The sequence below is a fragment of the Hydractinia symbiolongicarpus genome, chromosome 2 (genome assembly GCF_029227915.1).
Source record: "Hydractinia symbiolongicarpus strain clone_291-10 chromosome 2, HSymV2.1, whole genome shotgun sequence".
Classification (NCBI taxonomy): domain Eukaryota; kingdom Metazoa; phylum Cnidaria; class Hydrozoa; order Anthoathecata; family Hydractiniidae; genus Hydractinia; species Hydractinia symbiolongicarpus.
This window is the reverse complement of record NC_079876.1, coordinates 14628423-14643279: the sequence shown is the minus strand read 5'-3', so window position 1 is coordinate 14643279 and position 14857 is coordinate 14628423. Positions and strand designations below refer to the sequence as shown.

The 14857-nt window shown below is 33.3% G+C and overlaps 1 protein-coding gene across 1 annotated transcript; it reads left to right on the top strand.

Annotated features, from left to right (window-relative positions):
- The first annotated feature begins 218 nt into the window (after positions 1 to 218).
- Positions 219 to 12344, top strand: LOC130629593 (zinc transporter 7-like). Its single transcript, XM_057442850.1, has 12 exons — positions 219 to 640; positions 4099 to 4200; positions 4974 to 5087; positions 5698 to 5785; positions 6686 to 6800; positions 6939 to 7220; positions 7990 to 8067; positions 8692 to 8749; positions 9416 to 9506; positions 11088 to 11146; positions 11746 to 11836; positions 12206 to 12344. The coding sequence occupies exons 1-12, from the start codon at positions 552 to 554 to the stop codon at positions 12248 to 12250; spliced, it is 1212 nt and encodes a 403-aa protein (XP_057298833.1). The 5' UTR covers positions 219 to 551; the 3' UTR covers positions 12251 to 12344.
- Positions 12345 to 14857: the final 2513 nt, after the last annotated feature.

The window sequence follows — 14857 nt, the reverse complement described above, 5'->3', positions numbered from 1 at the left end:
TGCACCACGCTCATTACACGAACACAATGTTAACAAACCTTTTCACAGTACTGTATGTTTATTTTAAGTAGTTAAAATGCTACAAAAGTGGAAAGAGAAAAAAGATCAGATAAATTGTGGAATTTTTTTAACTGCACACCTTCACATCTTGGGCAATCATCATGGCACGTCACTCTAATTTAATAGAGCAATGTGCCGCATGTGGTTGGTTTTAATCCTGACCAGGCCAGGGCCAGACCTGGCCTAGATAAAATTACATTTTCACAAACCTGGCAATTTTAGACTTTTGTCAGAATTACTAATTGGGTGACTTATAATGCAAATTACAGCTTATTTTATCTTAGAAACATAATTTGTTGGTATTTTGTTGTTTTGTTTATTCCTCCATTTTGTTTCTACCTTCTTTATTTTAGGCTGTTTTTATATTACCATAAATATGTGTTAAAATACACTTTTAAACAGAATTTTGTTTTCATATTAACTTGTTAATCAGAAAATTATGAAACTTCACTGTTAACAGTGTTTTTTAGATACTATATGAATAAGACAACATGCTCCCCCTCACACATCATGACCAGCTCAAAGGTGACGATTTCAAGCCTGGTATAAAAATTGCATCAAGGCTGGCGGGATGGTTAAAGTATGTATATTATATTTTTTGTTGGTTTTCTTCTGTTCAGGGGCAGATACAGGAATTTATACAAAATAGTCCAAATTTTTTAATAGTAGGTAGCTCCGCTGGGGCCCTCCCATGAAAATAAAAATATTTTGCAAAAAAATACGAAATTTTTACAAATAAAAATTAGGACAGTATATTGGACTCTTTCAAACAAACAAGCATAGAAGACAACTTTTTGCAACATTTATGACGGTATTGCACAGTCAGGTTAAATTAGTAACCATATCAGATAGTTAAGCCAAGTAATGTTTTTTCTGAATTTGTAGTTCTTATATCCACAAGTTCTTCTTTCTTTATATACCAAAAGTGGAACCAGCAGCCATGAACAAAAAAGGGAACCAAGTCATGAAGAAAATAACATCTTGCTATAGTAGTATAATCTAGTCAACAATGATGAAAGAATTGATAAAAACTTTTGTAAGAATGTATCACTTTTTATAAGCATGACAAAACTTTAAGCAAATTAACACGGCTGTAAGTTAGACACACTGAAAATAGGTGACAGGGGAAACAAAATATATAACAAGAGGAAGAAACAAGAAAGTATGAGGCAGAAAATACACAATATATAGCTAGGGGTGGAGGAAAATAAAAAATATGTAAATATATATATATATAAAAAACCTCAAAGATATAGAGGGGCAGTAACTGCGAGAAAAAATAGGGAGGAAAAACTGCTGATATTAAGAAGGAGGGTCACAGGAATTATTAATAATAGAATAAATTTTTAAACAAGTTACGAAATAGACAGCCTCCCATTGGAGAAGTAAAACGTTTTCTAACAGTAGCTATTTCTGGTATAATTTCTTTATGATTATGCATCAATGCAATTCCATTCAATCTGTCAGACACTATGGTAGACCTTGTGTAATCTTTCAACCTTTGCATAGCTGAAAAAGATCTCTCACACAGGCAAGTAGGGACAGGCAAAGTACCCAAAATTTTAATAATATTTTCAAAACCAGAAAAACATTATCTGGGTGAGATTCTTATATTCTATCCAATATCTTTCCCACAAATCAAGGTCATTATCAAGCGATAAGGGTGATAAGGATGATGGTCTTCCTTATAAAATTCAACACATGTTAAAAATCCTGTAAAGAGGACAATTTGGCAGGGATAATGACTAACCCATCATACGATATCATTGAATCATCAAGTCGGTGTAATTAAGTGATTAATTACTGGTATATTTCCACGTAAACAGAAAAGAAGAGGAGTATAGTGGTTGTGTTAGAATTGTGGAATGCTTACAACTCCTTCATAGCAAAAAAAAAAATGTCAAAACTTTCAGTGGAAGAAACTGGATTAAGGTTCTGCAGTAGGATAGTGACATATTATTTTTTTTTTCAGTTATTTCGCATAAAGCAAGAATACCTAAAAATCCAGACCAAGCATTGTTTGAACAAATATGAATTGCTTCCTGTTGGACTAATCTTGATCCTATACATAACCACTATCAAAAGTAAAATGGGAAACACATAAACATAAGTTAGCAATACATGAAAACATTTTAGGATGAGACTGGGTTAAAGAAGAGAAATAAGGGTGCTGGGAATAAAAAGAAGCATTGACATACAACTCTCTGGCCATGAGAGCTCGTAAATCATCAACCAGAGAATTGTCTCTGTTCATGTAGATGGAAAAAGAGCTAAACAAACAATTTCCAGTGGCTATTCATCTAAAAAAAATATAATAAAACCTTAGCTACCTATAATGAACACATTATAGAACAGAATTGCCAGCCATATAACCAAAACAAAGCTACCATTTTGACCTATTTTGATTGCTCAGAAAAAAAAATTAACAGTGTTCAGAATTATAATGAATTATAAAGAACTTTGCTATATACAAACATAACATGTCTCCCACTAAAAGTACATACCTTAAAGCTATACAAACATTTTCCTTATCTTCCTTTAGTTGGATGGGAAGGTATGTCTCTGCCAAAAAAAATTAGGTGCAACTGACTAGATGCTAATAGTCGATATAACCATAGTCATGACTATGATAAAACTTTGCTTGAGATGGATAATTTCCAACCTTATCCGAAATATTTTTCCTGCATTCTTTTAAGCTTTTGATATCGTCAAGCAAAACTTTCTAACACGTTCTAAAAGTTCCAAGGCTGTTAAACGAAAAGGCTGATTCAGCGTAGATTTTATCTCGTCCACAAACATTAGGGGGTAGTTGTAAACATTTTTGTTGTATTGATCTTTTCTCTCATATTATAGTTGTTTTAAAAAATCGTAAAATGTAAATACCGTATTCCTTCTTTTACATGTGTTGGGAAGAATCCCAGCACCAAATTGTTGCATCGAATAGAACATTAAATTATCCGTTGTTTTATAATCTTCTTTAGGGCAATACCCCCTAATTAAATTCCGACTTACTTGCGTTATTCAAAAATTAGGGGAAATCGTGTTTTGCTTTACCTGGTCATTTACTACTTTTATTCACATCTTTTACCCCCTTATGCAAGAGTGAAAGTACGTCCAAGTACGTCGAGAACGAATTAGGGGCCATATGCTACTTTTTCTACAGTAAATTAAATCATATAATTAAATTTTTCGCCCCCTTAGGAAACAACCTGCGAAGTACGTTGCAGAATAATAAGCCAGTTTCTTACGTATTATGTCATATAACGTCTATAAATATACGCTCCTATTACTAATATATGTATGTGTATGCCTTGTATCTATATGCCGAATAAAACAAGCACAAGGCGCCCTGGTAAAATTTTTATATTTTTTGGGATGCTATTTGACAAATTTTCGAATAATGGGATTTTGGCGATAAATTAAGTACATCCACCCTACTAGCTTGACATAACCTAAATCGCCAATCAATTCATAAGCCTATTACTCAAAATTTGAAGTAAATAAATGATTTGTGCAATAACAGAAATATATTGCACAGTGTTTAAAAATGCAATGCAATGTCATCACATGATCACAGTTTTTTTTTAATAATGCTATGTAGCACAATGTAATCATGGGAAAAATTGAATAAATCTATGTATAGTGCTGCTTAAATGTAAGTTTGAGTGTTCGATAAATAAAATATTATGTCAGTGATTTGTACAGTTTTTATATTATAATAAAGTGCCACAATTGAGATTTTACCAGTAACATTGTTGCAATTTGCTTAAATAAAATGCTCTTTTGATAAGAAACCTTGGTTCTCCTCACTGTGGTGCAAGTTTAACCATAAACAAAGATAAGGAGCAAAATCTTATGCCAGGCATTTAAGTTGACAGTCACTTATTAAGGCAAATTTACCACTCTCTGAATTTCTGTTTGAGATGACAGTAAACATACTTTAGTGGTCTCACAAAAATACCTAACTAGACAATATTTTACCTTAATTTCCTTTTATCTGCACCTTTTTTTCTAATTCCGATTTTGTTTTTTGTTTAGATCAATACTGCAGGATAAGACATCAAGAAACATATTTTGCTTCCTGTTACTGAATTTAGTTTTTGCCTTTTTGGAATTATTTTATGGAATTTGGACAAACAGGTATTATTGAACATAGTTTAATTGTTACTAGAAATTAGTAACTGAAACAGTTCTGAAGAGGATGCTGAGTGTAAATGTTATCAGTTCTAAAGTTTCCACGACATTGCTATTATTACCAATTGGTGCAATAGTGCATTGGCATGTTTTTATTTTCAAGGATGCTAATCCAATGTTTGTGTTTGAAGGCTGAAATTATAGTGCTTTTAAAAAAATAATCAGTATTTTTATGTCTTGAACAAATACGAAATAGAATTCTCCAATCTAAAACCCTTTCACTGAACGCACAATTTTTTTGCAATAAATTTTTCTAGAAAATATTCTTTTTTCACTTCACCTTATACCAGTTTTTAAAAATACAGACTGGTGATGTTGAAATTCACAGCTATAAGTGTTAGGTAGATCAGATAGAGAGAAAACCAAATTTCATGAAAATTCATTTTCGTAATTTTTGGGTATAGTGGATTTCCAAATAGTTATCACAGGAACTTATTTTTGCAAAATTGACATAATACCGACAAAAGTTTATTCCTTATAAAGTAATATATCTTTGAATAATGATGGATACTTAGAAACCTGTGTAGATTATAGATTGAATTTAATATGGCGTTTTGCAACTTTTGAGTTTCTTTTTGATGTAGCCCCTTATTAGAGTAGTTCCTTCATAAAAGGGGTAAGAATTTTCACATCTGCTTTGACCAAGTAATGTTAAAAACTTTATTTTTCGTTTTCTTAATATCCTGGTTATCAGTACTAACTTTTCTTCTTCTTTTTAGTTTGGGTTTGATTTCAGATTCTTTTCATATGTTCTTTGACTGCACTGCATTACTCACTGGTCTTATTGCTACTGTTATTTCTAAATGGGGTAGAAATGAAAGATATTCGTTTGGGTAAGTTTTTTGGTCATATTTGAAATATTGCCTTACTAGATTTTTTTTCACTTGTTTAGTCAGGATGAAATTTCTTTTGCCTAGCAGATTTGGGTATGTTCTCTGATTCATTTATTCACTTATATCATATATCAACTGTTTTCTTCAAAACATCTACAAAATCCCATCCAGCCTGCCTACAGGGGAACCGTATCAGGACAATACTAAATTTTTTACGCCATTCCAACAGAATAATGAAATATACCATGTGTGTGTGTGAGATTTGTATTGCAATTGCTAGAAAATATAGTTTTTAAATGAACTAGCAACTCTTTTCTCGTCCTCGATATTTACGTTACATTTAATAAAGAGAGTTTTTATATTAAAACGAATTTTCAAAATTTACATTAATTTTGTGCTTCCGTTAATTTCCTGGAATAAGGTAGTCCACCATATATTTTCTTTGATTTTTATGTCAAGATCTACCAACAGGTATAACAATGTGACCGCATACAAAATAAACAACTATATATTTATTAATGCCAGAATTATATAAAGAACTACTTAGTGCTGAATAAATTTTGAACCATGTACTTCTATCCTTTTTCTGAATATTTTGTTTTTGATTTAGATATGTTCGGGCAGAGATTATGGCTGGCTTCATGAATGCATTGTTTTTAATGTTTGTCGCCTTCTTTATATTCTCAGAAGCTGTTGAGGTAATCACGCAATACCTATGCATACCTACGAAACAAATGTTTTTATAAAAATTATTTGTATATGAGAAACACTAAAAGAAAAAAGAACATTTAAAAAGTACAATGTGGAATTAAGGACAAATAAACCTAAATTTACGTTCTTTGATTTAACAACTTTTAAAATATGTGTTACTGTGAAAGAAAAGTGCTATGTATGAAGTTAATTTTGTTGTTTTTCTCAGTGTAAACATATGACTGGCTCAATAATTCTAATTTTTTTAACGATTTTCAAATGATCATACTAATTCCACTTTTACAATTACATATTCATTAATTTCTTCTATTATTATTGTTTTCACCAGTCTAATTTTTTCATTCTGCATCAGAAATTCAATTTTTGAAACAACCCTTTTTCTCTGGTCAAACAATGACTTTTCGAAATCATCCTCTTTCTAAAACATAGGAAGAACTTTTTATGATAACCTTCTCCTCAGGAGTTATGACGGCTGTGACTCAGTTTGTACGCCGTTTTGATATATGACATTTCTGTGACACATCTTGGTTGTGATTGTACACATTTTTCAATTTATAAACCTCTTTCCTTGTTTACATCATCTTTTTTTTTCTTTAATATTTTATTAAAATTCCGCAGATGTCTTTTACTGTTCTAAAATCCAACTGTGCTTTTTATAAATTGAATTATAATTCAAAAAAACTAGGTCCTTGAAAAAAACCTACTCGTAGAATGGAGTTTTCCGTATAACTTTCAAATTGTAAATGTTACATGTATTTCCTGAATTATTAAGATTAGATATTTTAAAAATAAGATAAGACTAAATAAATAAATAAATTTAGACTCTACAAAATCTTCTAGTATTATACTTGGGAGTCGATTTATGTGAGCATCATTTTTTTTTCCAGCGTGCTTTTCATCCTCCACATGTTGAACATGAGAGATTATTTGTCATATCCGTACTGGGTTTCATAGTGAATTTAATTGGTATTTTTGTGTTTGGCCATGGACATGGTGATGGAGGTATATTGATTTTAAAAATATATTCCATATACTTTCATATACATTTCATAGTGTTGTATATATTCTGGAGTTGAGACACTCAAATTAATAGTTATTGTGGTTGTACTGCTTCCATGGAATAAAAACATGTTGATTTAGATCATGGACATTCCCATGCTGGCTTATCACATGGTCATTCCCATGGTGGAGGCAGCCATGGCCATTCCCACGCTAATCAGGTGAAAAGTCTGTTAAAAGATGAATTTCAAAACGACGATTTTCATAACGATTTTCACCACAAAAAAAAAATTGACCATGGTGGACATGGACATGACCATGGTGGACATGGTCACAGTCATGGTGGGTCTGGCCATGGACACTCCCATGGTATTCATGATTCATCTGGAAATATACAAGTATCTGACAAACAAATTATGCAAGGTATGATTTCTTGGTAGTGTAGTTTCTCAAGCAACAATCCCTGGATTCATAAGATACCAGATAGGATAAGATAAGATCAGGGATTTACTTTTTTGCAAGAATTAATTTTCCAGAATAAAAATTTGCGTATAAAGTCATTTTCGATAATTAAATTTTAGTTAATTTCGTGAAAAAAATTTAACATTTTCTTCCATAAATTATACTTATTAAATTTGCGCAGAAGAAATTCAATCAGAAGGAAAATATTATTAGAAATTATTTTTAAGTAAAGAAGAAATATCCCGATTTTAGAGATTTCAATAATTTTCCCTAAATTGACAAAAACTGCGCAAAACAAAATCAAAAAAAATAGGCGAAAATTAATTCCCTGAAGATTATTCATTTTTTAAAAAAAAGTATTTCTGCGGTAACAACATTTTCTCGCATATAACCTGCATTATTCCATTTAATAATACTTTATTTAAAATGGTTGCCGATAGTCACCTTGTGCTACGGATGCATGGATTAGCGATACGGAGAATACGTACGACAAGCGGAAATGTAAGGACCAGTGAACCTGAACCCGAGCTAACAACTAGTATTAGTTTATTAACGTGGAATGGGAAAAGAACCCATAATTATGTGTTGAAAGGGGCTGTCGAAGACAAAAAGAAGAGTTTTTAGGCAACCGTTTATGTTTTTTTTTTCAACGAGGCGTTTGACGTTTTTTTGGAGGGAGAAAAACAATATTTATGCAAGATGGTAGGTTAACCGTGTTTGTCTCGTTTAGGTGTATTCCTGCATATCTTAGCCGACACTCTTGGTAGTGTAGGCGTGATCATTTCGTCTCTGTTAATCAAATATTTCGGTATGTTTCTTTACATTCTAATTTCTACCACATCTAAAGGTTGGATTTTCTCATTTTTCAAGAAATATTTCCATTCAATATCGAGTAGGCCGTAGATTGTTTTGTTAAAAATAGTACATTGCTCTGTAACTTCCATAATTTTTCTTTTTTTATATATATTTTTATGTATAAAAGCCTAAAATTGCTAATATTATTTCGACAAATACTAGATAAAAAGAGCGATCAACAGGAATGTTTGAGATTATAAAAATCTGAAAATGGTTCGAAATACCTCGAAAAAATTGGACAATTCACCCTATTTCTAGTAATGCATTTTTTGAATTGTCCATCCCATCTAACTCGTAAACTTTCATAAAAAGGCAGTTTTGTTAGGCTTTTTTTAAAATTCGAATCCTAAATCAAACGTTTTTTCTTCCTTAAGCGTGTTACTTCGAGCAAAAAAATTTGACGTAAGAGCTTGCATGTAAGATGTAAAGTAACTTACCTTAGTGGTGTCACACGTTGTTATGTTTAATTTTTATGTAATAACATTGTACCTTACGTATGTTCTTACCTTAAAAATACGTGCATGTAGCTTTAAACAAACATCGAAAATCTTAAACTTATTTTAATTATTTCTTATAGGATTCATGATGGCGGATCCACTGTGTTCAATGTTGATATCCATCCTCATATCTTTAAGGTGAGTTTTTTTACGCTGCACTAGTGTTAATTGTGCAGTTTTAAAAAATATCTATTCAAGAAGAAAAAAAGTTTTTTTTAAAAGAATTCATTCTTCGAATAAACACTCCAAGCTTGAATTCTTTTTGTTGTTTCTTGAAGAAAACCCAGGGAGTGTAATTAGCATATCCGAGGCTTTTATTTTGAAGTTATGCAGCAGAGTTTATACTTTCAGCGATTCAACAAGTTTCAGTGTTTGTACGTAAGAACAAAGTTAAACGGACGTAGGACTTTGGACTTTGCTTTATTTTGGTTAAATCCTTACTCTTGAAACATGCTAATTGTTGCTGGTGACATCACCACCATTATTTTTGAATTTTATAACCTTCGCGGGCCACGACGTATATTTTTTCGTTGTGCACTAGATAATTTTAAACATTCTTAACCTGGCCTACATGCGCGCAAAAGTAGCGTATTTGCCTGACGGCTGCAGAGTTTTGACCATTGCCTCTCATGTTGTTTAATGAAAATTGATTTTTGACTAAACACAATCTCGCTGGAAAGTCTCAAGCAAATTTCACTGGAAATATCCGGTTCAGATCTTTAGACTGTTGATGAATTTGTTGTGTTTTTGGCGTTCGTGTATCACAAGCTCCTGTGTGTTCAAATGATGTTTTTTCTTCTTTAGTATCTGGCCATTATTACTTGACTCGATGTCTATTTTAATGCAAAGAACACCAAAAGAAATTGAATATGAACTTCCAATAACTTACCAAAGGGTAAGCAAGTTTAAATACTTATCATTTACTTTTGTAAACAAACTAGAAGTCATAGTTAGCGGATACGTAAGGCGTATTATTGTTATTAATAACCGGTTTGTAAAAAAAAATCTTGTTGAGATTCAATTAGTATCAATCTATCCTAGTTGTGAATTTATTAAAATGAGTTTCTCTTATACGAAAGCTTAGACGTAAACGAATTTCGGGGCAAATCCCTAAATTTTAAATCCAGCTCACAGCAAACCCTAAATTAAAATCAACCAGTGAGCAAAAATCCGGCTTGGTCACATTTTACCTTTCTAAATAATACGAGAATTAAATATATATTTGGTCGGGTAAGCGAGGCCATTCGTGCTCAAAACAAAGGATTTCCAAATATTGACCACTTATGCGAAGAACAATAGAATTAAATACCGAAAGAAATTCGTTTACGACCCAGTGTAGTTTTCCCCACCTTACTATTTCGGTTTTCCGGTGGTAAGAAAAATTACGCTGTGTCTCCAATCATCTTAAAATCGAAAATCAAGTTATTGGTGACTTTTCCAGGTTGCCTGGCACCCGAGTACACTTACCGAGTACTGAGAACCCTACAAAAACGACAAGACATGGCTGCTTTCTGTGTGTCCAGAGTTACAGCTTTATTTCGTGCATCGCTTTTCATTGCACCTATATCAAAATGTAGCGTTTCGGCAATCATTTTAAACAACGTGGTCGTTATTACGGAGACTAATTTTTAGTTCACAGAAAACCGTTGTACATATTCCGGTCATCTTTTTTTTTATTTCGCTATTTCGTGCATCCTTAGCACAAAGTAGCGATCGACTGCCATTTTAAACAAAAGACGGCTACTAATATAGAAGAATAATCAGTTGGCCCACGGGTTCGTTCGTCCTTGCGGACAGACAGACAAAATACAGCTATTACTTAAGAGACTAATCGATGACCCGTGGAAAAATCCACAGGTTCGCCCGTCCTTTTTATGCCACTTAAGCGCGTCTCGCGTTTGGCTTACCCCGGTGTCGAAACGCTGGGGTAAGCCAAGATCAAGGTGTGACCTGACGTTGAGCACTCTGTGGAGCGCTTAATAAGAGCCGTAAACTGTGCCACACGATCAGGTGGAGCGCTTTAGTACAGGTATACAGTATTTCGTAAATTAAGTGAAGCGCATACACCATTATAGTCTTGCCACTGTAACGTATTTTTCAAAAAAATATTCCCCAGTTTACAAACAACAGTAGGTACCTCATCATAGCAAAAACAATCAGTGAATATTTTTTTAATTTGCGGAATAAGTTTTAAAAAAATTAAAAAACTTATCCTGACACCGGGCTAACCGCTTAGTATAGTTAAACAGAGTTGAACAGGCGCATAGGCGTAATACCCCTTTCCAAAAATCTTCATTGCAACTTCGATTTTAATAAAAACACAGGGAACACCCTGTCATTACCGGTTCAAGACAGGTGTAATATGGCTATTATTATAGAGATTTATGTTATAAATACCTTAATTCGGCTATTTTGTTTATTTTTGTGTTTCTGTTATTTTATTTGTCGTTTTTATTTTTGATTTGTTTTCTCCTAGGTGAGTCAAATAGAAGGTGTGTACAGTGTACAAGATCCTCACTTTTGGACGCTATGCAGGTTACTTACTTGTAACAAATTTACTTAAATTTTTTGTTGAGGGGGTCTACTCACATCACAAGATGAAGCAAAGTAAAAGTCAAGCCTAAGATTTAACTTCCGTCTAAACCTTAGGCGTTGTAGATTGCGAACATAAAGTGACCCGTGCTTTAAGCACCTATCAAGAAGCATTCTAATGAGCGTCAATCAACGCCCAGGGCGCTAGATGGGCGCTCATTAGAAAAGGGCGTTGATATGTTACTTCGTATCAAATTTTAGTGTTTACAACATGGAATGTATGTCAAAATGTATTTAATTTATCTAAGGTAGTAATTCTATCCAAATTATCATTGTGCGGGAAAATTTTGCAAAAAAGGGGCCTAAGTTATAAATGGAGGGGGATATTTATTGCTGAATAAAACTCAACTTTGCAGACGCAACCTGTCAATATATTTCATGTTTCTTATTTTGAATAGCGTAAGACGGGGGATGGAAACTTTTTATGCATTATGAGGAGTAGGGAAATGGGTGGTATTGGGGGGGGAGGAGAGTCATTACGTAATATGAAAATATTACAACCTTCCAGGACGCATAACTGGATTGTTTTTCATACGTTTTAGTAAAAACTATGTTGGAAATATTCGTTTACTAATTGCACCGCAAGCTGATGCATCATCCATACTAAGTCAAACACATGGTATATTTAACCAGGTGCGGAATGTTGATCTTTTATTTATCAGCAGAGGTTGTCTTATGTGTGATAAAAACGTGAAAACACGAAGAGTTCTTATTTTTCTCTCTGTATATTAAATAGAAATACAATCACCTCTTTCGCAAAAAAATCCCTTTCTTAAATGAGGAGATGTACTCTTAGGCCTTAAAACTTATTGTAAGACAGTCTTTGTCTCTCATTCTGCAAGTCCTTTCTTACCGTCGTGAGACTCAACTTTCCAATCGAAAATATACTTTAAGTGGATTAATTAAACTGTGATGCACTGCTTTCAATCTAACCCATCATGCACCTCGTCAAAAACCATAAACTGATCACTCGTTTTTATTTTTATTTTTTTTTCTTCTTAGATTGGTGTCAAGCAACTTTATGTACAAATTGAAAGAACTTATTAAAATTCACCGTGGGATTAATTGTTAGGATTTTTGAACAGATTTACACAGCATTTTTTTTCGTATTAATTCTTTTCAGAATAACGCAACTACACTATTTTTTATTTTCTGTTTTCTGCTTAGGGATAACCCATCAATCAAAAGGTGTACGGTAAACGTCAACCCGACGTGACGCCAAACCGACGTGAGGCAGGGAAGAGGGGTTAAATCGTTTGACTTTTTAATATTTTATACCGTACAAAATCTATCTTTGGGGGGTAGAACTATATTTACCTGATTTGTCGTCTACATCCTTCAGAGGAGGTCATGTCTGAGTGCATGTGATTGTGGAGATTGACGATGCTGAAAGATGATATTCTTCATTTAATGTTTACGGTAGGACAGGGCTGACGTTTAGCACACACTTTCCATTTGATAATATCCCTTGCAGCTTTGTGTTCACGCATTTTGCTGATGCTATCTTCAAGTGAGCATAATACAAGAATATTAGAGGAAACAGGAGGTCGGGGAGGGAGTGGGGTGGTATTAATAAGATTAGGTCTTATTGGGATAAGTAACAAGCAGTCGAGAGTATTTTGTGTCATTCTGTCGTTATTTTCGTATGTTTTTTTGTTTTTCTCGCACGCAAGGCCGTTAATAATAGAAGAAACTTTTGCGAAAGGTAATACTTGCGGTTGAGAGGCCAAGAATGATTTTTTTTTTTTTTTTGCAAAATGCAGAATTTATGTTTGCGACTGGAACGTTTCTTGTAAAAGATATACAAAACCTTATTTAAAACTTATCAACCTCACTCATGGAGTATAAAGCTTAATAGCCTTTTCAAAAAATTGCGTAGTTGATTTTTGTAATTTATCAAATTCTGTATGATTTGGTAGAACTTTTTGCTCGCACGTTGCAAATAAACAGTTTCACAATTATTTATTTCTACAAAAATTTCTTTTCTCCCTTGAGATGGGCGGTATAGTTTTTGTGGCGCCATTGATATTGCATGTCAGGGCTCCCAAACTTATATAACTGTTTCTTGCGCCTATTGGTTTTCATTTATATCTAAATATTTTGTCTCCACTCTGGAGAACTGTAGTTTTTATATTTATTGTCGAAGATATCTATCAAGAACTTCGTATACGGGGTACAATTCTGTATATTTTCTTGTACGAAGAGAAAATGACTTATTTAAAAATCCTTATCTTGATTTATTTGTTGCAGAGCTGCTTGACAGTTACGTGTTTTTGTCAGTGTAACGCTTTAAACCTATCCAGGCGCAGCTAGGGGAGTTTTTTTGAGCGTATGCTTAGCACGTTCAGATTTTGTGAATCTCTTTCATGTGTGTTTTTATTGTGTTATAGGTGTTATGCTGCCTGCCCTTGGGCAATTAAATGACCTTTTTTGTTTGATAAGCATACTCCAATAGGTTGCTAATATGGGCGACAGGACGGATTAACTGCCGGAAGGGGACGGTTGCAGAGATCCTGCCCTTATCAATAATTGCACTAAAAATCACTTTATGTTTATATAGACAATTTTATCCCAGCTCAGACAGGACATTTTTGCCATAAAAACACACCGTCCCGAGATTCAATTTAAAGACCGGAACATTCCGGGACACTTTTTTCCAGTCAAACGTTTCCTAGCCTTTGAATTATACTTACTTGTAAATAAACAATTACACAAAGCAGCGAAATAGCCATGAATGGGTGACGTCATCTTTATATTTTTAAAGAGCTATAAATGTAACACCAATTCAACTCCTCCTCAGGTCTTCTATGCGTAAGATATGCGCTCTTGAGATGGAATATGCGCAGAATATATCTGGTACTCAGTTACACAAACCGACTGTCTGCTAATATATTTTTAAAGGCAGGCGAAAAAAAAAAACAAACAAGAACACAAACTGAACTTTTTACGAACGTTCTCTACTGTAAATAAAATTGTCGAAAAACATTTCGTGGTGCAATGCTACGGTTTTGTTATGAATATTAAAAATAAAACAAAAATGCATGCCAAAATTAAAGGTCGTATTTTGACGTCTAATACCAGTTTCTAATTCAAATTAATTTAAACTCCATACCTGGCTTCAATTTTTGTAAAAACAATAAACCATCTGTTCGATAGCACCACTATGTACCCACCAAAATTGTTATCCGCAAAATTAAATTCCGCCCAATCCTGTCAAACTTACTTTCTACCAACAGGCCGCGGAAGGAGGGGTTGGTAATTTTCATTCGACCTGCGAAGGTGATGCCTAAAATCCGGACCTAGCAGCAAGGATTATGATAGCGTTGCTTGATGATACTAGTAATATGTTACGAAGAAAATTCCATGTTGAAAATGAAATTCAACATACACGTGCTAGCATTTTGAATTTCTACTATAGCCTTCAAAATGGTAGATTTGTTATGCTGGTATCAAACAGAAGTCAACGTAAAAAGTGAGACAACATTTTGAATTTCTACTACAGCCTTCAAAATGGTAGATTTGTTATCCTGGGAACAAACAGAAGTCAATATAAAAAGTGGGACAACATTTTGAATATCTGCTATAAACGGTAGATTTGTTATTCTATGAACAAACAAAAGTCAACGTAAAAAGTAAGACAACATTGTGAACTTC